Source organism: Uranotaenia lowii, chromosome 1 (assembly GCF_029784155.1).
Source record: "Uranotaenia lowii strain MFRU-FL chromosome 1, ASM2978415v1, whole genome shotgun sequence".
NCBI classification, from domain to species: Eukaryota; Metazoa; Arthropoda; class Insecta; order Diptera; family Culicidae; genus Uranotaenia; species Uranotaenia lowii.
In genome coordinates, this window is record NC_073691.1 from 113,609,031 (window position 1) to 113,634,215 (window position 25,185).

At 37.8% G+C, this 25,185-nt stretch overlaps 4 protein-coding genes across 4 annotated transcripts; all 4 read left to right on the forward strand.

The window, feature by feature from the left end:
• The first annotated feature begins 1,115 nt into the window (after positions 1–1,115).
• Positions 1,116–3,641, forward strand: LOC129737831 (uncharacterized). The gene has a single exon (XM_055728988.1). It carries the CDS (start codon positions 1,116–1,118, stop codon positions 3,639–3,641), a length of 2,526 nt encoding a protein of 841 aa, XP_055584963.1.
• A 46-nt stretch (positions 3,642–3,687) lies between these two features.
• LOC129737832 (uncharacterized protein K02A2.6-like) lies at positions 3,688–5,035 on the forward strand. Its single transcript, XM_055728990.1, has 2 exons — positions 3,688–4,159; positions 4,245–5,035. The coding sequence occupies exons 1-2, from the start codon at positions 3,688–3,690 to the stop codon at positions 5,033–5,035; spliced, it is 1,263 nt and encodes a 420-aa protein (XP_055584965.1).
• Positions 5,036–16,041: 11,006 nt separating this feature from the next.
• On the forward strand, positions 16,042–17,073 carry LOC129737833 (uncharacterized). Its single transcript, XM_055728991.1, has one exon. The coding sequence runs from the start codon at positions 16,042–16,044 to the stop codon at positions 17,071–17,073; it is 1,032 nt and encodes a 343-aa protein (XP_055584966.1).
• Positions 17,074–20,215: 3,142 nt separating this feature from the next.
• LOC129737834 (uncharacterized) lies at positions 20,216–21,325 on the forward strand. Its single transcript, XM_055728992.1, has one exon. The coding sequence runs from the start codon at positions 20,216–20,218 to the stop codon at positions 21,323–21,325; it is 1,110 nt and encodes a 369-aa protein (XP_055584967.1).
• Positions 21,326–25,185: the final 3,860 nt, after the last annotated feature.

Sequence of the window (25,185 nt, forward strand, 5' to 3'; positions counted from 1 at the left end):
AAAACCACCTAACGTTCCAGTGAGAGATGTACTAGCTGTGCTAGATTTGGACTACATGTTTGAAATCTACTCTTTTCTAAAAGCTATCGATCTTCGTCTATAATTCTATTTTATTTTCATTTTTCCCTTTCTATCTTCTTTTTTCTTCTAAAAAAAGTGCAAAGCCAAGAAAAAGATTGTAAAAACAAAAAAGCGAGTTTGGCTCCTTGAAACTTAATTGTATGAGCCGTTTCAAATAAAGAATTATAAAAAAAAAAAAAAAAAAAAAAATTGTTACCCAACAGCAAAACGAATTCAAACACAAAAGCACAGACAAACAGACGAGACACTCAGAAGAATTTTCGTAAGAATTTTCGCAAGAGATTACATTGCCATCTACCGTCGGTATTGCCTACTAATCAGCTATTCATAATAGAAACTGATCCAGGTAGCCTATGATATTGTGATGTTACCAAAAACAGTAAACAAATATTTTTTGCACTTGTGCCGAGATTTGCTTCTCAATTTACTTGACCCAGACCCAGACCCCGTGACCCAGACAGCTTTATCAAGAAATCTAACCCAACTGTTTTGAAGAAAATGTTTATATTTGGCCTTATTGCCATTCGCGAGTGTTGTGGAGTTTGGAAGTGTCCTGGTTGAGATCGAAATAATACAGAGATTCCTGAAACTGTGATTAACGATAGTGGCATAACAGAGGATGAAAAAAAATCCAATAGGTGGACCTTAAAGCTAAGTTTCTGAAATCGATTTTTTAATAACTGCGTCAATGCTTCGTAAGTACATTTAAAATTATTTATCTTATAATTTTATATTTCTGTAATGTATGACGTTTCTATGTATCATGGTTTCCTCTGTACCTATTATTACATGTACCTTGAACTCTCAATAAACACACCAGATATTCACCTACGTTACATGGTGTCAGAAGCTGTGGCTTTTAGTCAGCAAAAAAAACTGTTTTTCAAACGAATAAAGTCATCGGATTGTAAAAAAATTTTCGTGATCGCGTGAAACACAGTGCGAGGATCGTAAAGATTGTCGATTTTACGGGAAGTGGCTGTGAAAATATCGAGAAATTCGATCACAAAGTTTTCGGGCAAGCAGGAGACAAAATGGCGGCCGCACAGGCAGCAGGATTAAAGCCACCAAAACCTTTGGTTTTGGGTGACAACATGGCTGAAGTGTGGAAATCTTGGACCCGCCAGTTTGTTTGGTTTGCAACAGCGACACAGCTGAATGACAAACCACCACAAGTGCAAGTAGCCACTTTCATGACAGCGATTGGGGCGGATTGCATTCGTATCTTTGATACATTCAATCTTACGCCGGAAGAAGAAAATAATCTAGTAGTGATAAAGGCCAAGTTTGATGAATATTTCATCCCCAAATCATGTGTGACATACGAACGTTACGTGTTCAACCAAATTTCTCAAAACGAAGATGAGTTGACAGAAACTTTCATAACGCGAGTGAAAGAACAAGCAAAAAAGTGTGACTTCGTGCAATTGCACGATTCCCTGGTGAAAGATAGGATCATAATTGGGTTGAAATTCACCAAACTTGTGCCGCAACTCCTGAATGACTCATTGACCCTGGACAAAACAATCGAAATGTGTCGGAACCATGAGTTGACTGCCAGGCAGTCCCAAGCGATGGCATCCGTCGCAGTTGCTGAGAAAGTGGAAGTCTTGAAAATGGACAGAAGAGAAAGAAAAAGTGAAAGAAAAGTGGACATGAAATTAAACAAACAAAGATACGAGAGTGATGAAAATATACAGTGTGAAAAGTGTGGAAGAAATCATAAAAAGTTTAAGTGTCCTGCTTACGGAAAGGAATGCCATACTTGTGGCCGCAGAGGACATTTTGCCACTCATTGTCCCGCCAGGAAAGCAAAAACGGTCCACGCAGTGTTGGCCGAAAATGGGAGTGGTGAAAGTTCAGAAGAAGAGCTGTTTATCGGTGCACTGGAAGCCTTGGATGAAGGAGAGGATTGGTTCGAAACAGTGAAAGTTAATATCAGCAAAGTTTCGGTGAAATTAGATACTGGTGCCCACTGCAATGTTCTCCCACTTTGGATGGTAGAGAAATTAGACCTGTTGCCGCTAAAACCCTCGCCAACAAAGTGGTTGCTGACGTTCTCCAATCACAAGATGCGAGTTCTAGGGGAAGTTGACCCAGTTTGCACCGTAAAGCAAAAGCAGTCCCGGATTACGTTCAAAGTGGTCGAGGAACGAGTAATACCATTACTCGGTAGGAAAACATGCATTGCACAGAATCTGATAACTCGAATCGACTCTCTCGAGATAGATGACGTCGAGGTGTACGATGGTCTTGGTTGTTTGAAGGGCTACATTTATGACATCGACCTAGTAGAAAACGCACAGTGGGAAAGTCGACCAGCCAGGCACGTTCCCCACAGTATTCGGGACCAAGTGAAGAAAGAACTTGATGCAATGGAAAAACTGGGAGTCATCGAAAGGATTCATGAGCATACACCAGTAGTAAGTGCCATGGTTTTAGTTCGCCGTAACAACAAATTAAGAATCTGTATTGATCCATCACAGGTCAATCAAAATTTGCTGAGACGTCATCACCCGCTGACGACAATGGAGGAAATTTCTGCCAGACTGAAAAATTCAAAGTGTTTCTCCATATTAGACTGCAAAAAAGGGTTTTGGCAGATTCGTGTCACAGAAAGAACATCCAAATACCTCACATTCGGTACCCCTTGGGGAAGGTACTGTTGCAAGTGGCTCCCTTTTGGTTTGGCATCAGCACCAGAAGTATTCCAAAAGGTTATGCAAGATATTTTGGAAGGAATAGATGGAGTTGAGTGTTCAATGGACGATGTACTGATACATGCCGAGAACGAGTCTCACCTGGAATCAATCACCAAGGAAGTTATAAGCCGCATCATTGCCTCCGGTTTAAAGCTAAATAAAGAAAAATGCATATTTAACAAACCGAAGGTAAAATTCCTTGGACATCTTGTGACATCAGGAGGTCTAATGGCTGATCCTGATAAGCTGACAGCTGTTCTGAACCTCAAAACACCATCCAACAAATTGCAGCTGCAGCGGGCGTTGGGGATGATTACATATCTGGCCAAATTTGTTCCGAATTTGTCGGCTATAACAGCCCCACTACGAGCGCTACTCTCCAAAGACACGGCTTGGTCCTGGGAAAGCGAACAGGAGATTGCGTTCCAGAAAATAAAAAAGCTCATGATCTCCCCACCCGTACTGACATTTTATGACGTCAATCTTCCCATTGTCCTTTCAGTGGACGCCAGTTCGAATGCATTGGGAGCTATGCTCATGCAGGAAGGAAGACCAGTTGCCTATGCTTCTAAAGCTTTGTCCAAGGCTGAAATGAACTACCCTCAAATAGGAAAAGAAGCAGCAGCTATTAGATTTGCTTGCCGAAGATTTCATCAATATATCTACGGGAAAGCACTCAAAGTCGAAACAGACCACAAGCCTCTCGAATCTATCTTTCGGAAACCTTTGGATAGAGCTCCGCCACGATTACGCAGAATAAGACTAGAAGTTGCACAGTATAACCCACAAGTCGTTTATGTTAAGGGAAAGAGCATACCGATTCCGGACATACTCAGCCGTGACTGCACACAGCATTGAACCGGAAGGAGAAGAAGAACAACTAGAGGTTCATCTAGTTCTGCAAATGTCGAAAGATTCGTGCAAAGAGCTACGGCATCATACTGAGTCTGATTCGGAAACTCGCCTGCTGAAGGAGGTCATTTTACGAGGCTGGCCGGATCTAAAAGAAGATGTTTCTCTGGAGCTAAAAAAGTATTGGTGCTTTAGAGACGAGTTAGCTGTGTATGATGGGCTGGTATTCAAATCTAATCAGGTGGTAGTGCCACTGGGATTGAGGAAGAAAATGTTGAATGCAATTCACAGCGGTCACTCTGGTATTCAGTCCTGTATCCGGCGAGCAAAACAGGTCGTGTTTTGGGTGAATATGAATACCGATATCCAGAATCTGGTTGAAGGATGCAGCATCTGCCAACGTCATCAGCGCTGCAATACGAAAAGCACAATTGCTTCAAAGGATGTTCCTGAGTTGCCTTTCGAAAGAGTTGCTTCGGATTTGTTCCATTTTCGAGGCGCAGACTACGTGGTCATCGTAGATAGTTACTCCAACTTCTTTGATTTCAAAAAAACTCTCGGATCCTACGTCTAAAGCTGTCATCTTGGAATTGAAAACATGGTTTTCAGTGCACGGAATACCAAAAATCGTTGAATCGGACAACGGTCCACAATATAGCTCCGAAAAGTTTCGCAAGTTTGCTAATGATTGGGGTTTCGAGCATCTAACATCCAGTCCGCATTTTCCCCGTGCAAATGGGTTAGCTGAACGGTACGTACAAGTTAGTAAGAACATTTTGAGAAAATGCGCAGAAGATCAAAGCGACATTTATTTGGCACTCATCCAAGCAAGAAATACTCCACGCAGCGAGTCAATCCCTTCGCCCAATGAACGCTTGATGGGAAGACTGGTTCGTTCAAACCTGCCGATTACGAAAGAAGCCCTTCGGCCAAAAGTTTTTGACAATGTGAGAGAAGCTATTATCAGTGAGAGAGATCAGCAGAAACAATACGCAAATAGAAGTGCTCGTATTCCGCCACAATTTTGTACAGGTGAAAAAGTTCAACTCCAAGACCCTAAATCTAAATTGTGGTCCTATGGTGAAGTTTTGCAGCGATTGGAGGATGGTCGGTCTTACATTGTTTCGGACGGAGAAAAGACATTGCGTCGAAACACACATCACCTGCGCCGGTCCAACGTACACGAACCGAGTACTCATCACAAGTCTCCGGAGTCAAACATTGAGGGCAGCGAAATATTGGCAGAATCTCAAGTGGAAGAAAGGTTACCCGCAAGCGAGCCGACTCAAGATTGTAGAAGTCCCGGCCTCAAGAAAGTTCAACCAGATCGGGAAGGATGGTTAAATCTAATCAACAATCAGACTTTGAATACTACTGAAGAAGAAAGATGTAATGTATGACGTTTCTATGTATCATGGTTTCCTCTGTACCTATTATTACATGTACCTTGAACTCTCAATAAACACACCAGATATTCACCTACGTTACAATTTCAGGAGCAAATTTGGAAAAAATAACACAAACTAAGTGCTAAATCGTTGACTAGCAGCATTTTTCGTGATCCTGTAGGAATATTTCCAAGCCGGGATCGAAGCTCGTGTACACAACAGAAAATAACGAGTTAGATTAGAAATATTTATTTTGGTGAGAGTTTTCTAATCAATTATAAAGTTTTTCGGCATTTCGGCCTCTGGCTGCACCAATAACCTAACCTACTGCCAAAAAATCACAGTAAGAGCAACGTAAGTCTCAAACGTTATGTTAGGTTCGGATGTGAAAATGGTCAAATTAGATTAATTTTAGAAATTTAATGGTTACTCCTTTGGAAAAAAGTTTGTTTTATGTTTATCTGTTCTCATTTAAACCTAATACAGCTGTTCATGATGATCGATGCCTTGTTCCTGTAAAGGATATTCCCTCTCTTAATTCAGTGGGGTCTTCTTAGAAACTATTCATACAAACAGCACAGGGGGAATACACACAACACAGGAAAAAAAATCCTAAGAAATCGATTCTTATCCATTCCGGCTTGGCATTCCATGGATGCTTACTAGTCTTTTTGGGAAACTACTGCAGTTCAATAACTCCAGGATAAAATCGTCACAATATAAGCTATTGATCATCAGCTCTTTATGGAGGTTTATCCTGAAACATAAACTGTAAAACTGTTAAAAATTATTTCAAATAATTTAAAAGTTAGTCGACGTACATTACCAGTTGTATTATTTTTTGAAGAGTTTCTGGTTGTCACGAAAAGGTAAACAAAGAAAACGGCTACCATGATGAAAATAATGATTTCAAAAACAGATAAAGTAGTGCTACCTGGTGGCGACATTGCCTACCACTCTGGCTATCGTTTTACGTTTTGCGAAGAATGAAAATGGAGTGTCCCGTCTGTTTGTCTGTGACAAAAGTGTTATTTTAATTTTCTAAGCATCTTTTTTTACAAATGTTTGTTGCTTATTAAAATTAACCGTTTCAACATGATAAAGCTGGAATTTTAAGATGATTTAAATTGCAGTGTTGGAACGAAAAAAATATAGAGAAAAATATAGTTATTTTTGGAATTATAATATTTCATAAAACGAATTTTTTTCTTTCGTTCAAAATCATTCAAACAAATCATGAAAACAAAAAATCTGTTCAAGCAAGGAAGATGTGGCTAAAAATTTGGATGAATTATGCAGTTTAGTGAAATCACTGAGTGCTGCGGGCTTGTGATATAGCTCAGTTGGCAAGTCTGTTGTCTCCTGAGCCGATGTCCGCGAGTTCGAGCCCAAGAGCAAACATCGAACACAGTTGTACCGGATGAGTTTTTCAATAACGATCCGCCAACTGCACCGTTGATAAAGTCGCGAATGCCATAAAGATGGTAAAACGACTATAATCGAAACAAAAAAAGAAGAAAAAAACTGAGTGCTGCGAATAAATAATTGTGAGACAATCCAACTTAAATCTTTCATATCTCGAAAACGAGAAATACTATATTGGGATTTTGGTTGCACAGCAAAAAAAGTATTGCTATATTACATCAAATACCTGCACATAACTTGAGTCGCAAATGGTACCTAATTTTACATTGTCTTGATGTACCCGGCTGTTTGGAGACAAATAATTTGTTTCGTGCCGCTGATCCATATGGGCCAAATTTCCTAAAAAAGGATAAATAATGAAATTTGTTTTGAAGCAATGGGTTTGCTTATATTTTTAATTAATTTTGGAAGTACTTACAAGCCAAACAAATACAGCTGAGGTCCATAATCCGTTTCTTTATTTTTGAAATGAAATCAAATTCCAACGTCAACAAAGGAAAACATTGACTACTTGATGCGATATCACATAGAAAATTTTGATATTACACTTCACGACGTATTCACGTTGTGTACATCATTTAGATGTATTATTGCAACAGAAATACGTAATCCCCAGAAATTACATCGTCCATCGTTACATTATTTTTTGCTGTGTGGTTCTTACGTAAAATTTTCTCAAGAAAACAATGAAATCATAAAATTCAAGAAAAAAATATACTTTCCTTGAGAAAAATTAACGTTTTGTTTTTAGAGCTGTGTTTTGACGTTTAAAACGTCACTTTTTCGAGTAATGAATAACATCAATCGGTAGATTTTAATAAAATCTACAAAACGCATATTTTGTCATTTTGGTACGATGTTTCAGTTTCAGAGCAACGTAAGTCTCCAACGTTATGTTAGGTTCGGATGTGAAAATGGTCAAATTAGATTAATTTTAGAAATTAAATGGTTACTCCTTTGGAAAAAAGTTTGTTTTATTGTTATCTGTTCTCATTTAAACCTAATTCAGCTGTTCATGATGATCGATGCCTTGTTCCTGTAAAGGATATTCCCTCTCTTAATTCAGTGGGGTCTTCTTAGAAACTATTCATACAAACAGCACAGGGGGAATACACACAACACAGGAAAAAAAATCCTAAGAAATCGATTCTTATCCATTCCGGCTTGGCATTCCATGGATGCTTACTAGTCTTTTTGGGAAACTACTGCAGTTCAATAACTCCAGGATAAAATCGTCACAATATAAGCTATTGATCATCAGCTCTTTATGGAGGTTTATCCTGAAACATAAACTGTAAAACTGTTAAAAATTATTTCAAATAATTTAAAAGTTAGTCGACGTACATTACCAGTTGTATTATTTTTTGAAGAGTTTCTGGTTGTCACGAAAAGGTAAACAAAGAAAACGGCTACCATGATGAAAATAATGATTTCAAAAACAGATAAAGTAGTGCTACCTGGTGGCGACATTGCCTACCACTCTGGCTATCGTTTTACGTTTTGCGAAGAATGAAAATGGAGTGTCCCGTCTGTTTGTCTGTGACAAAAGTGTTATTTTAATTTTCTAAGCATCTTTTTTTACAAATGTTTGTTGCTTATTAAAATTAACCGTTTCAACATGATAAAGCTGGAATTTTAAGATGATTTAAATTGCAGTGTTGGAACGAAAAAAATATAGAGAAAAATATAGTTATTTTTGGAATTATAATATTTCATAAAACGAATTTTTTTCTTTCGTTCAAAATCATTCAAACAAATCATGAAAACAAAAAATCTGTTCAAGCAAGGAAGATGTGGCTAAAAATTTGGATGAATTATGCAGTTTAGTGAAATCACTGAGTGCTGCGGGCTTGTGATATAGCTCAGTTGGCAAGTCTGTTGTCTCCTGAGCCGATGTCCGCGAGTTCGAGCCCAAGAGCAAACATCGAACACAGTTGTACCGGATGAGTTTTTCAATAACGATCCGCCAACTGCACCGTTGATAAAGTCGCGAATGCCATAAAGATGGTAAAACGACTATAATCGAAACAAAAAAAAGAAAAAAAAAACTGAGTGCTGCGAATAAATAATTGTGAGACAATCCAACTTAAATCTTTCATATCTCGAAAACGAGAAATATTATATTGGGATTTTGGTTGGTTCTTACGTAAAATTTTCTCAAGAAAACAATGAAATCATAAAATTCAAGAAAAAAATATACTTTCCTTGAGAGAAATTAACGTTTTGTTTTTAGAGCTGTGTTTTGACGTTTAAAACGTCACTTTTTCGAGTAATGAATAACATCAATCGGTAGATTTTAATAAAATCTACAAAACGCATATTTTGTCATTTTGGTACGATGTTTCAGTCAAGAGATGTTGTATTTTAAAAATGATGAATTTTTCAAAATCTTGGGAACGAGAGGTGGGCGGATCATTCTCAAAAATTGAGGATTTGTTTTGTAGGCCTCAGAAAGTCTATCGGCCAAGTTTGGCGAATTTTCGATAAGATTTTTTTTTCGCTGTGCACACTTGACATGGAATGACCCATTTATATTACAGGTAAACATTAGTATAGGATTTTGACTACATCCCTGTAGTATCGTCGTCTCATCAATTTCTCATATACAGTCCCCCCACAATCATTAGTCACTTAACGTATCATTTCACCACAAAATGTTCGTTCATTCGGGTGTTAGTGGTCCAAACATCAAGCTTTGCATGAATTTCAGTCATTAAATATTCCCTCTTTGATTTCAAACATGATTTTGATTCCAATTTTGTTGAAAAATAAAATAATTTACCGAAACAATCAACGTTTTTCAAAACCACAATTATGGGTCAAAATTGAAACTTGTAACAATTATTAGTCATATTGCCCACAATTATTAGTCACATAGAAGTCCATGGCAACACCCGAATATCAACATGAAAATCAACAAATTTCTGGCAAACATTCAGGGGCATCCTTCGCTAGTATACGTTCAAGGGGCAATTGGGTTGAGCTAGCAAACAAGAAATGTTTTGTTTTGCTCGCGAAAAAGTGACCCATGATTGTGTGGAACTTAGAGGATTCTGTAACAATTATGGGTCACTTTTATTTTGCTAAATATTATTAAATTTTCGCATTTCATTCGCTCAGTTATTTTAATGCATTTTGATGATATTGTCGATTAACTAAAAATAATAATTTGATATAATTTCTTTTGGTTTAGTAGATATCAGCAGTTCTAATGATCGGTGACTAATAATTGTGTTTGACTCATGATTGTGGGGGGACTGTACATAGTTGGTATTTAAAAAAGTATGACATGAAAGAGTGCGAAGGAGTTTAAAGAAATCGAGGCAGTCGGGGAGTTAGTTGAGTGGTATTTGGTGGAACACTTTATAAGATTTAGAGCTTGGTTGAAATTATTTACTCAACAGATGGCAGTATGTACATATTAGGGTTTGAAGCTAGAATAAGTCATTATTGGCGCTCTCTGTACTTTAATTAAATTTCCTTTTTGATGTGCGATGGAAAAGGGACCAAAGCAAAAATAACCAAACGGGAAATATTCTCCTATCACTGTATATCACCTACATATACACGAACAATTACTTCACTTGTTATTTTTAAAAGGATTTGTTATTTAGTACCGATTTATAAGGCAATATTAAACTGCAGAAAAATTAAAATGAGCATTCGAAAATGAAAATTCCAAGCCGTTTTTATAAATAATAAATTTTGATACAAGACAAAATCTAAATGTGTTGAGTATCAATTAATGAAAAGTTTTTCGAACAGTACGCTGGTACACTTGATCAAAAAAAACCTAATACAAATTGGGGGAATATAACCAAGGTACAAAGATAGAAAGTTTAATGAAATGTGATACTTAGCTTTTCGGCGATGAGAATTATCCCATCTCACAGCTGAGAACTGATGAGACTGGGAACACTAAGTAACGCAAACGGTTAGCTGGAATCAGAACCTTCTTTAAGCGCCATCTCTATTCGTTTTGAGCTAGATTTTCCGAAGGGGTTTGACAACAAAGCGTCATCCAAAGACCAAATTTCGAATTTCTAAAACACTTGTTTCTCAAAACTCGCAAACTACCTCACCGAAACTTCACTTCAAACGTAATTACGAACACTTGATTAATTGATTCAGTGAAAAATCTTAAATTTTGAATCGCTAAAACTCGTATAATATCACTTAACATTTTCGCGTAAAAAAAATGTGTTCGCCGACAAACAGTGCTACCAGACTTCCATAATCGTCGAATGTTCGTTTGATCATATTAAGTTTTCGTGGGTCTGATATAATTATCGAAACATCATCGGCGTAGGCTACTACTAAGTCCAAGGGATTATTGCAGATAGTTTTAAGTTTTTCTAGGAGAGGATCACGCAGAAAAATTTATTTTAGAAACAATAAGATTTCGAACGAAAATAATAAAATTTTTGGTTGGGAAAAAGCACAAATATATTTCTGGTCACACTGATTAAAAATATCGATTTGATTTAAACTTATCGTTTGATTCAAAATAAAATACACCCTTTTTGAAAATGATGCATGATTCTTATCGAAATAAAAAAATTTTTGGGTAAAACGCATAAAAATTAATTGACTCGAAAATAAAATGTGGTTCAAAATTCTAACAATAACTAGGTTTGAAGCAATTTAGTTCTTCCAATTAAAATTAAATCCAGTTATATATTCCATTTAAATTTATTTTTATCATGGAATTCGGAATTTATAAATTGATTCGCACTATTATTTTTAAAATTCATTTTATTTCGGAATCGGTTCCGATTTGTTAATTGCCTATTTCAAAGCAGCATGATCTATCTGCGCAGTTGGATAGCCAGATTGCGGTCCTCAAATATGTACGGCACCTCCATAAACCACGTCGATACGGACCAAGCGATGTTTTCGTTGAAATCGTCCACGATCTGCGGAAGTTTGTTTTGCGTTAAAACAAGTATACGGCGTTTTCAATTAACCTACCTTCAATGAAAACTGACGTCCAAATCTTAGAACGACTAGAGCCAGGTTGTCATGGAGGTACAACGATAATTTCTCTAGCTGGCCGTGGCATCTGAAAAATGAAAAAACAGCTGTTGGAAAAATTAATTTTACTTGTCGGTAGAATAATTTTGTTCTCCCGGGCGGGTTGAGGTATAGTTTTCTAGCTATTTGAAAACTTCGAAACCTACCTTGATAGCTGCTGGCCGATGGACATGCCATTCTAGTTTATATCGGTTTCGGATCATTATTCTAATCAATAATGCCTCGCCTGGACCAAGGCCACACTGATAAATCATTTCACACATTTTGCAAAATCGATTCACACATTATCTGCAAATATATGGAGCTGTCAAACTCCAGAGTGATTTTCGCACACCATGCTGGTTCCAAATTTACACATTATCCGAAGTAGCGAACTAACGAAAAAAGTGGGTGAAATCACAATCGCTGTGTTTGTTTGTCTCCAACAGTTTTGTGCGAGCCAAGAAATAAATCTAGAGTTTGTTTTGATTAGGTCGTAAGAACCACTTGGTATGTTTTGAGAAAATCGATGTTTAAGTTCTGAAACATTATTTTAATTCTTATTTTATGATTGTTGGTCATAAATGCGTCATTGTTGGCCTGCAAATGCGAAATTTAGTGTCAAACTGATCGCAGAACATGATGATGTACATGATATTTGCATTAATTCAGTTCTTATCAATGAAGATGTACTTACGACATTTTGCATTTCTCCTTAGGCGCAAACGTCCTTTTGATAAATCGATAATTTTGGCAGCAAAACTGAATGGATTGGCTAAAATCTTCACTTATTCATTCGAAGTTGATTGAAGAAAGGTTTCCATTGTTAATCCTATGTAGAGTAAGCGGAAATCATTGATTGATGGCATTTGCAAATATTGCACTGTGGGACTATGGCCCTTGGAAGTCCACCCGGACATATCTGACCACTACCATTAGCGCAACTGGCCGTTCGAGGAGTGTGAAAAAGCATTCATCGCTTTTGATTATTTTCTTTGCCTCTGTAATGAAAAAAATAATACTGACTATTCACACGGTGAAAAGTTAGGCTTATGGTACTCACCCAATACAAATCCGGAGCCATTTATTCGATTAGAACAGTAATGATCACTCCTGGACACAGTTTTCTTTCATATTTATTCGAATTTTCATAACTTTGATCACTCGGCACAGAACTTGTCGCGACGATGCATTACGTCGTAAAAACCAACCTGCCGAATTATGTTTAACGACCTTTTGCATCAAGGCAAAAACACGGCAACACAAAATGACGTAAAATCCAAATTACACTGAAAAATGAGAAAGTCATTATTCGTCCTAAATTCAAATCATTGTGTAAAAGTTATTTAAGAATTAAATGAAACCAATTTTCTACCAAAGATAAAAGACATGTTTGTCAATCGTTTGCAGCAAATAACTCAATTTTGTTTATATTGGTTTATACGACCTAATCAAAACAAACTCTAGAAATCATCCCCATCGCCGTCTCAAGTCATGAGGGAATAATGGCAAGTAAGCCCACATTATTTCAATTTAAAATCTGTATCGAATAACGCTTAAATTTATCTTTCAGATCCTGTCTGATATCACCTGCCTATTCTTGCTGTGAGAAACCGCTAATGGAATTGCTCCCCCCACAACACTCGAATTGAATCAATGTTTTCCAATCATGCAAGCAATAATTAAAAAAAAACATTTAAATTGCAAATATAATTGTTTTTATTTCCAAATGATTTAAAATAAGTTTAACTATCATCTCCCGCTTACCTAAATTGAACTGTTGTGCTCTTTTCACACATTTTCCCGATTTGAACGCTTTTTGCATAATGTGTGAAACGCACACATTTCGTTTCCTTAAGCGGTATTTCCCATTAGTGTGCAGCTGTAGCTTCACACATTTAATGTGTTGGTCTACTTATTTCCATAATGTGTGAAATTTTACACACTAATGTGTGAAGTAATTTGTCAGTGCAGGTGCACTCCGACGATTTGGTTTCCATTGTATGGTTCGATAAAACTCCTTTTTTTTTTCTTTTTTTTCCATTTTTTTCACTTATCGTTTTTGAAGTTACACGTTCATTGGAATAAACCTATTTTAATTTCAAATTAAACCAAATTTTATTTTTAACTAATAAAAAATAAGAGTGTACGAATAACAAAATTGTTTTACTAATTTCATTCGATTTTTTCATGAAAAGCATTGAAAATACATGCATTGGAAAAGTAAGATAAAACAACTAAACGTTTTGTTGAAACCATACCCCGTTCTTTTTCTGCGTGATGAAGGTAGATAACAAAGAGGTGCATGCTTATAGGATCCCCTTGCCGGACAGAGCATTGAATGGGAAAGGGTTGACTGATGTTTCCATTAACAATTACACGAGATGAAGAAAGACACATAATCTTATTAATAAGAGAAACAAAACCTGAATTAAAGTTCATTTCCTGCATAACTGTGAGGAGGAAGTTTTTGTTAACACGGTCAAACGCATGATCCAAGTCAAAAGAGATAACTTTTGCAGATTTCCTTAGGCAGTTGATTTCGACAATTCTGTCTTTGATGGCAGTCACAGCTTCGAAAATATTATTTTTTCCATTTGGACATTTTTGAATGTCATTAAGTATATTGTTTTCAGACAAAATTCTTCCAAGTCGTGTTTTAAGAATCCTAGAAAATAGCTTGAAGTCAAAATTCAAAAGAGATATTGGTCGAAACGATTTTATTGTTTCATCTGAAGTCTTCTTTTTGGTTAACACTATGATACCATCTGCAAAATTTGGGTGAATATTTCCTCTGATGGCTTCATTCAATATAAGATTTAGCTGACCATGGATTATGTCAAAAATTTGAAGGTATAGTTCTTTTGGGAGTCCATCGGATCCAGGGGATTTTCTATTAGCACTGCTTTTGATGGCGAAAAAAATTTCCTCAGTAGTAATTTCATCCATTACATCATTATTTGAAAGCGATTCCGGAGAAATCACCCTATTACAGGGAAATGTATTACGTGTTGCTGTACTGTGAGCAGAATAAAGGTCTTTAAAATAATTGAATACAAAAGTTTCTATTTCAGAGGGATTGCTTAGCGTTCTATCGGTGTGTTTTAAAGAAGTTATCGTACTTTTATTTTTCTTTTGAACACGATCTCCAAGTTGAAATGATGAAAAACTTTCACCTGCTAAAATATTGTCATTTAATCTTTCATAAACTTTTGAAAATTTAGATTGCAGTTGCAACATCATTGCCTTTATTTTATTGACCTCTTGCAGTGTGCCAGTATTTTGAAGAAGATTATCATATGCTGAATTTAACCTGCCATACAAAAGTTCATTGTTCAAATGGAAATCTCTAAAAGTCTCGTTAGTTTTCCATTTAAAAAAACTACGGATTCTAGGTTTCGCTAATTCAATCCACCATGTCATCCACGAATTGTAATTTTGCCGTTCCCTGAGCCATCTACTGTATTTAAGTTTGAATTCATTAATATTATCCGTCGTCAAAACATGGGAACGCAAGGCCCAATAACCCCGACCGTTAGCTTTTCCTAGATCAGGTAAACAACATCTTAGCTTGAATGCTCTGTGATCAGAAAAACACGTTGGATGATAGTTTGAAGAGCGTAGATGTGTAGAGAGAGAAGAAGAAACATATATTCTATCTATACGGGATGCTGAATTTGACCTTATGAAGCTGTATATTACTTGGTTCCTATTAAGAGTATCCCACGTATCCAACAGTTTTAAATTCTCAACAAGACGTTTTAAAGAAGGACAGTGATTGCTAGTTCCGGTTGCGTCTTTAGAAGAAATCACACAATTAAAGTCTCCCCCCCACCATAAAATATTCACTACAGTTTTGGAGATAGAAAGGTAACGAATGACTGAAAAAATATACTCTGTTGGATTAAAAAACCCCCTGAAGTGTTGCATTCCTATGTTGCGAATCGGGTTCGTGATATTCAAGCGGTCTTCGATGTTCAGTGGAATTACATTCCCACAAAGTCCAATCCTGCGGACTCCGTATCAAGAGGATTAAATGCCGATATGCTTAGATCCCACAAGATGTGGTGGACTGGGCCCGAATTATTGCTGCGAGCCAATTTCGTAATTGATCCACCAGATATGATTTCTACTGATGATTTGCCCGAACTGCGAACTGTTCTTGTTAGTACCGCAGTTGTCCCAAGATTGAAAATTTTCGATGACATTAGTCGTTTTCTGATAATCCAACGATCCATGGCCTATGTGATTCGTTTTACCGATTACATTCGAAGTCGCAATAAAACTTGTACAAAGGGGTTCCTCTCCGCAGATGAAATTACTGTTGAGCATTACTGTTGATCGTCCGCCTTGTTCAACAAGAGAGTTTTAAAACCGAGATCAGAATTCTGAAGGAAGAAAAAGATGTCAAGCTTCCTCTCAACAGCCTGAAACCCTTTATTGACGAAAATGATGGCACCCTCAGAGTAGGAGGACGAATAAAAAATTCCGCTCTATCTTATGATAATAAGCATCAGTTTTTGTTGCCACACAACCATCCATTAACTACTACCCTGATTCGACATCTACACAAAACCAACATGCACATTGGACAGCGGTCAATGTTAGCAGTAGTCCGCCAACAATTTTGGCCACTGCGCGCCAAAAGCATCATACGAAACGTGATTCATCATTGCATACCGTGTTACCGCCAACGACCGCAACGAGCCTCCCAACTAATGGGAGATCTACCGCACTATCGAGTCCAGAAGACCCATCCGTTCGAAACCGTCGGCATCGATTTTGCTGGCCCTTTCTATATCAAAAGTTTAGCCTCCATAAGAAAGCCTGTCTTGACCAAAGGATATGTCTGCGTTTTTGTCTGTATGGCAACACGGGCCTTGCACTTAGAACCAGTATCCAACTTGACCACCGAAGCGTTCCTGGGATGCCTCCAGCGATTCGTAAGCAGACGAGGTCTGCCGATGAAGATTCTTTCCGACAACGCCACCAACTTTATCGGAGCAACCAACGAATTAGACCGACTGGCTCAATTGTTCAAAACCGAAGCTCACCAAAAACAGTTGAACGAATTTTGCACCCAACGAAATATCGAATGGTCATTCATACCACCGAGGAGCCCCCATTTTGGAGGAATCTGGGAGGCCGCTGTTAAGTCGGTTAAGTTCCATCTTCGACCCATTTTAAACGATCATAAGCTCACATACGAGGAGTTAGCTACAGTTTTGTGCCAAATTGAAGCCATATTGAATTCCCGACCGTTAACTCCTTCCTCTGACGACCCGACCGACGTATCAGCCTTAACACCAGCCCACTTCCTAATTGGAAGAGAATTTCAAGCCATATTGGAGCCATCGTACCACGACTTGAGGATGAATCAGCTTTCCCGTTGGCAAATTGTTCAAGATATGAAGCAGAAATTCTGGAAAGCCTGGTCAGCAGATTACCTCCAAGAACTTCAACGTCGACAACGTAACTTCAAGGTCACCAAGTTCAGAAAGGGTTCGCTGGTCCTTATTGTCGATGACAACTTACCACCGCTCCAGTGGAATTTGGCGCGGATCGACGAACTGATACCTGGCAAGGGTGGTCATGTCTGGGTAGTCAGTTAGTCAGTCTCAAAACCAAGGATTCTACAACCAAACGAGCGATTAAAAATATATGTTTGCTGCCTTTGAACGAAGAAGGAGAGGATTAAGGTTGAAAGCAAGCATTCAAGGCCGGGAGGATGTACAACCCAGTTAGGTCTAAATTTTATTAACTATGTAGTTTCTATCATACTGCCAACACTGTTCTGAGAAAATAAAAGACACTTGTGAAAGAGGAGCTCTAGCGAAAGCACGCGTTTTTATTTCGGTCGCTTTAGTCCCCTTTTTAATCGATACAGTCCACTCGTATTGAAAATTGACCAACTACTAGATCTTCCGCGAAACAGATGTCGAGTCCTATTAAAACAAAAAAAAAAGGAAAACAATCTGTTATAGAAACTATTGCAAATCGGAAGCGAGAGGCAGCCGAGGAGGCGAAACAATTGAAGCTTCTATCCGACGCTCTTAGAGAGGAAGCATGATGGACGAAAAAATTTGTACTCGGCCAACGGCTAAACACCGAATATTGACCTTTTAAACTATTCGGCCAAACGAATATTCGGTCGAATACTCCAGAGAATTTTTAATTATAAAACCAAGAGCGATTATTTCATTTTCCTTATATTTGTTCCATTGTAATACCCCTCATGTTTTGAGCAGGGAATCAAAAAATCGTTATCTTTCGTTAGAACTTGCCGATGAAAACACCCGTGAAGGAGATTTTCATCCACACTGTACTCATACAAATCATTAACAAATTTGCTCTCGATTAGTTTTGCATTCCGATTCAAACTTATCGGTAAGTGTAACGTTAAGGATAAGTTCTCCCTTCCTCGCAAGTAGTAACAAGAGAAGATTGGTCATTTTTTGCAGATTTATTTGTTTAATTCAATAGATGGATTCGTTTATTTACCCTCCGATTGTAACTTGCGATCCGTCTAGTGAAAGGGTTTTTCAGTGCAGTGACAAGTGCAAACAAGTGATGTTGTGTGCATTTATTGTGAAACAAAACCTGAATTAAAGTTCATTTCCTGCATAACTGTGAGGAGGAAGTTTTTGTTAACACGGTCAAACGCATGATCCAAGTCAAAAGAGATAACTTTTGCAGATTTCCTTAGGCAGTTGATTTCGACAATTCTGTCTTTGATGGCAGTCACAGCTTCGAAAATATTATTTTTTCCATTTGGACATTTTTGAATGTCATTAAGTATATTGTTTTCAGACAAAATTCTTCCAAGTCGTGTTTTAAGAATCCTAGAAAATAGCTTGAAGTCAAAATTCAAAAGAGATATTGGTCGAAACGATTTTATTGTTTCATCTGAAGTCTTCTTTTTGGTTAACACTATGATACCATCTGCAAAATTTGGGTGAATATTTCCTCTGATGGCTTCATTCAATATAAGATTTAGCTGACCATGGATTATGTCAAAAATTTGAAGGTATAGTTCTTTTGGGAGTCCATCGGATCCAGGGGATTTTCTATTAGCACTGCTTTTGATGGCGAAAAAAATTTCCTCAGTAGTAATTTCATCCATTACATCATTATTTGAAAGCGATTCCGGAGAAATCACCCTATTACAGGGAAATGTATTACGTGTTGCTGTACTGTGAGCAGAATAAAGGTCTTTAAAATAATTGAATACAAAAGTTTCTATTTCAGAGGGATTGCTTAGCGTTCTATCGGTGTGTTTTAAAGAAGTTATCGTACTTTTATTTTTCTTTTGAACACGATCTCCAAGTTGAAATGATGAAAAACTTTCACCTGCTAAAATATTGTCATTTAATCTTTCATAAACTTTTGAAAATTTAGATTGCAGTTGCAACATCATTGCCTTTATTTTATTGACCTCTTGCAGTGTGCCAGTATTTTGAAGAAGATTATCATATGCTGAATTTAACCTGCCATACAAAAGTTCATTGTTCAAATGGAAATCTCTAAAAGTCTCGTTAGTTTTCCATTTAAAAAAACTACGGATTCTAGGTTTCGCTAATTCAATCCACCATGTCATCCACGAATTGTAATTTTGCCGTTCCCTGAGCCATCTACTGTATTTAAGTTTGAATTCATTAATATTATCCGTCGTCAAAACATGGGAACGCAAGGCCCAATAACCCCGACCGTTAGCTTTTCCTAGATCAGGTAAACAACATCTTAGCTTGAATGCTCTGTGATCAGAAAAACACGTTGGATGATAGTTTGAAGAGCGTAGATGTGGAGAGAGAGAAGAAGAAACATATATTCTATCTATACGGGATGCTGAATTTGACCTTATGAAGCTGTATATTACTTGGTTCCTATTAAGAGTATCCCACGTATCCAACAGTTTTAAATTCTCAACAAGACGTTTTAAAGAAGGACAGTGATTGCTAGTTCCGGTTGCGTCTTTAGAAGAAATCACACAATTAAAGTCTCCCCCCCACCATAAAATATTCACTACAGTTTTGGAGATAGAAAGGTAACGAATGACTGAAAAAATATACTCTGTTGGATTAAAAAACCCCCTGAAGTGTTGCATTCCTATGTTGCGAATCGGGTTCGTGATATTCAAGCGGTCTTCGATGTTCAGTGGAATTACATTCCCACAAAGTCCAATCCTGCGGACTCCGTATCAAGAGGATTAAATGCCGATATGCTTAGATCCCACAAGATGTGGTGGACTGGGCCCGAATTATTGCTGCGAGCCAATTTCGTAATTGATCCACCAGATATGATTTCTACTGATGATTTGCCCGAACTGCGAACTGTTCTTGTTAGTACCGCAGTTGTCCCAAGATTGAAAATTTTCGATGACATTAGTCGTTTTCTGATAATCCAACGATCCATGGCCTATGTGATTCGTTTTACCGATTACATTCGAAGTCGCAATAAAACTTGTACAAAGGGGTTCCTCTCCGCAGATGAAATTACTGTTGAGCATTACTGTTGATCGTCCGCCTTGTTCAACAAGAGAGTTTTAAAACCGAGATCAGAATTCTGAAGGAAGAAAAAGATGTCAAGCTTCCTCTCAACAGCCTGAAACCCTTTATTGACGAAAATGATGGCACCCTCAGAGTAGGAGGACGAATAAAAAATTCCGCTCTATCTTATGATAATAAGCATCAGTTTTTGTTGCCACACAACCATCCATTAACTACTACCCTGATTCGACATCTACACAAAACCAACATGCACATTGGACAGCGGTCAATGTTAGCAGTAGTCCGCCAACAATTTTGGCCACTGCGCGCCAAAAGCATCATACGAAACGTGATTCATCATTGCATACCGTGTTACCGCCAACGACCGCAACGAGCCTCCCAACTAATGGGAGATCTACCGCACTATCGAGTCCAGAAGACCCATCCGTTCGAAACCGTCGGCATCGATTTTGCTGGCCCTTTCTATATCAAAAGTTTAGCCTCCATAAGAAAGCCTGTCTTGACCAAAGGATATGTCTGCGTTTTTGTCTGTATGGCAACACGGGCCTTGCACTTAGAACCAGTATCCAACTTGACCACCGAAGCGTTCCTGGGATGCCTCCAGCGATTCGTAAGCAGACGAGGTCTGCCGATGAAGATTCTTTCCGACAACGCCACCAACTTTATCGGAGCAACCAACGAATTAGACCGACTGGCTCAATTGTTCAAAACCGAAGCTCACCAAAAACAGTTGAACGAATTTTGCACCCAACGAAATATCGAATGGTCATTCATACCACCGAGGAGCCCCCATTTTGGAGGAATCTGGGAGGCCGCTGTTAAGTCGGTTAAGTTCCATCTTCGACCCATTTTAAACGATCATAAGCTCACATACGAGGAGTTAGCTACAGTTTTGTGCCAAATTGAAGCCATATTGAATTCCCGACCGTTAACTCCTTCCTCTGACGACCCGACCGACGTATCAGCCTTAACACCAGCCCACTTCCTAATTGGAAGAGAATTTCAAGCCATATTGGAGCCATCGTACCACGACTTGAGGATGAATCAGCTTTCCCGTTGGCAAATTGTTCAAGATATGAAGCAGAAATTCTGGAAAGCCTGGTCAGCAGATTACCTCCAAGAACTTCAACGTCGACAACGTAACTTCAAGGTCACCAAGTTCAGAAAGGGTTCGCTGGTCCTTATTGTCGATGACAACTTACCACCGCTCCAGTGGAATTTGGCGCGGATCGACGAACTGATACCTGGCAAGGGTGGTCATGTCTGGGTAGTCAGTCTCAAAACCAAGGATTCTACAACCAAACGAGCGATTAAAAATATATGTTTGCTGCCTTTGAACGAAGAAGGAGAGGATTAAGGTTGAAAGCAAGCATTCAAGGCCGGGAGGATGTACAACCCAGTTAGGTCTAAATTTTATTAACTATGTAGTTTCTATCATACTGCCAACACTGTTCTGAGAAAATAAAAGACACTTGTGAAAGAGGAGCTCTAGCGAAAGCACGCGTTTTTATTTCGGTCGCTTTAGTCCCCTTTTTAATCGATACAGTCCACTCGTATTGAAAATTGACCAACTACTAGATCTTCCGCGAAACAGATGTCGAGTCCTATTAAAACAAAAAAAAAAGGAAAACAATCTGTTATAGAAACTATTGCAAATCGGAAGCGAGAGGCAGCCGAGGAGGCGAAACAATTGAAGCTTCTATCCGACGCTCTTAGAGAGGAAGCATGATGGACGAAAAAATTTGTACTCGGCCAACGGCTAAACACCGAATATTGACCTTTTAAACTATTCGGCCAAACGAATATTCGGTCGAATACTCCAGAGAATTTTTAATTATAAAACCAAGAGCGATTATTTCATTTTCCTTATATTTGTTCCATTGTAATACCCCTCATGTTTTGAGCAGGGAATCAAAAAATCGTTATCTTTCGTTAGAACTTGCCGATGAAAACACCCGTGAAGGAGATTTTCATCCACACTGTACTCATACAAATCATTAACAAATTTGCTCTCGATTAGTTTTGCATTCCGATTCAAACTTATCGGTAAGTGTAACGTTAAGGATAAGTTCTCCCTTCCTCGCAAGTAGTAACAAGAGAAGATTGGTCATTTTTTGCAGATTTATTTGTTTAATTCAATAGATGGATTCGTTTATTTACCCTCCGATTGTAACTTGCGATCCGTCTAGTGAAAGGGTTTTTCAGTGCAGTGACAAGTGCAAACAAGTGATGTTGTGTGCATTTATTGTGCAAAAAAAGTGAAATTTTAATGTGAAAAATTAGTGTTGGGTATAATTGTGAACGTTCTTTAAAGTGATCGACCGGAATGCCACCTATTTTTATTGGATGACATCGATTGCTGACTGCAAAGAACCTGTGCTGAGCCATTTACGGCATTACGGCAATATTGTGGGTCGAGAAATCTTCATTGCCCCGCCGATAAGTAAAATTTTGTTGTTGCCCTTTGTGTATTTCCGTGTGTATATTGTGTATGCGTCTAAAACGATCACTGCTGATCGCCGACTAGGTGTGTGTAAGAAGCGGCTAGGCCGTTTCATGTGGTATGGTAGGGACTGTATGCGTGGATATGGATGAATGCGAGAGAATGAGTTCCGTGTTGTGTTCTCGTTGTTGCTTGTGTGTTTCATGCACGGACGATCAAGTGCTCTGTTATGGAAGCTGTGAAAAAGTTTTCCACATCAGATGTTTGCCCCAAGCGGCGTGTCAAAATTATGATTTTTTCCGACAAGTAAAAAATGCTGTTTTTTTGTGCGATGAATGTTTGAAATATCCTTGATATGAAAATAATACTAATGATTTAATTGATATGGTGAAAAGTTTAAACGACAAAATCGAGAAAATAAACAAGCAAATAGAAGTTACTAATGACTTAAAAACACAAATTCAAAGTATTGTACGTGAAGAATTAAGATCAGTTTCGGGTTCCGTTTCAAATGATTAAGATGAAGTAACCATATCTGCAGATATCACTTGCGTTCGAACTCGAAAAAAAGGAAATTGAATGATAGTGAAAAAACACCAACATTGTCATACTCCAAAGTAGTCAATATTTGTCGGTAAAAAATGTTAACGTGCAGAATAATAGCAATGGTAAAAACAATTCTCTGACGAAACTGGAAGAAACAGTTCGTTTAAAGCCAAGTGTTGTACAAGATATAAATGTCACGCGTAAGGATTTGAAATCAAAATTGGATCCAGTGTCTTTGGGAGTTACTTCAGTAAGATACATTGAATCAACGGGTGAAGTGTTGGTAAGATGTTCTACTAAAGAAAATGCTCAAAATTTTATGGCTAGTTCTTTGAATGCTTTTGGAAACAAATATTCCGTTGAAATTAAACCACCAGCAAAACCTAAACTTAGAGTTGTAGGATTTGAAGAACAAGAAAACTTTGAGGAAAAAGATTTTGTTCAGTTATTTAAAAAACAAAATGGTTTGCCCAACTCTGTCATAACAGTAGTCAAGATTGAAAAAAATAAGAAATGGTCTTATAATCCGATGATGGCAACAATCGAAGTTGATTCTGATACGTTTACTACTTTAATAAAACGCGGTAAAGCTAATATTGGATGGGAACGTTGCAAAATTTATGAAGATATTAGTGTTTTGAGGTGTTATAGATGCTGGAAATATGGTCACAAAGCAGAATACTGTAAAGATCCAATATGTTGTGCTAAGTGTGGCGAAGGCCATGAAGTAAAGGATTGCTCTGCTCAGTTCGAAAAGTGCGTAAATTGTGTTAACTTCAATCGCACAACGAATGTAGGCATAACGGAACAATTAGATACTTGCCATTCCGCATGGAGTTATGATTGTGAGCTTTATAAACGAAAAGTTTCAAAGGCAAAAAAATTCATCGACTACGGGAAATAGCAATCACATAATGATATTTTGTATCTCAATGTTTGTGGATTGAGTAACAATTTTGACGAGGTATGCTTAGTAGCTCAAGAGCTAAAGCCGTACGTTATAGTTTTGGTCGAAACTCACCTTACGGTAGACTCGACCTCAAAAATGTTGGATATAATAGATTACACTATGATTAACTGTTTTTCGCACACAAGACATACTGGAGGAGTTTACAATGTATGTACAATGTATGTACAATAGACTGCCCCAAATTTGTATGGGAAATTTAAAACCTGTGAAATGTTCTGCGCTGCAGGCTAAAATTGATCCTAGGCCTAGTACAAGATCTCATGCCAAATTTGGGCCAGATCGGATCACGGGAAGGGGTCGCTCAACGAGCCTGAAGTTTGTATGGGATTTTGAGACATTTTGTTCGGGAGAAACATGAAAAACCAGTTTTTCATCAATAACTTTGGTTCCCGTTGGCCGATTTCTTTCAAAAACAGGTTTTCTTAAAGCTTAAACTATGACAAATATTTCATCCCAAGACAGCATTTCGATAAGAGTTAAGATAAAAAAGTTATCAGGTTTCAAAAATTGGCTAACTTTTTTTACGGTGGTATTCATCACTGTCAATGAGGCGACGAAATGTTCGACCACCCCGACTCATTATCAGTGATGAATACCACCCTTAAAAAAGTTATCCTATTTTTGAAGCCTTATAACTTCTTTATGTTAACTCGGATCGAAATGCAATCTTCGGATGAAATATTTGTCATAATTTAGGCTTTAAGAAAACCCGTTTTTGAAAGAAATCGACCGAAGGAAACTAAAGCTATTGATGAAAAAGTGGTTTTTCGTGTTTCTCCCGAACAAAATGTCTCAAAATCCCATACAAACTTCAGGCACGTTGAGCGACCCCTGCCCGTGATCCGATCTGGCCCAAATTGGGCATGAGCTCTTGTACTAGGCCTAGGATCAATTTAAGCCTGCAGCGCATAACTTTTTCAAAAGTCGGGTCATTTGGGGCACTCTAATGTACAATGTATGTACAATGTATGTTCGGGTGCTAAATGGTACTCCAGAAACCTTAGGGATATGAAAAAACAAAGAGACAATCTGTATAAACAATTTTTAAGAACTAAAAGCGAAAGAAGTTGGCGAAAATACAAAACTGTAAGAAATGAATACTCGCGTCAAATAAAACAAGCGAAAAACCAATCGATTCAAGATGAACTGGAAAGAAACCAAACAAATGGTAAAGTACTTTGGAAAACAATCAAACGATTAACAAGTTCAAATGCTGCCAGAAAAGACTCCGTCTTGTTCGATGGGGTTGAAATCACAG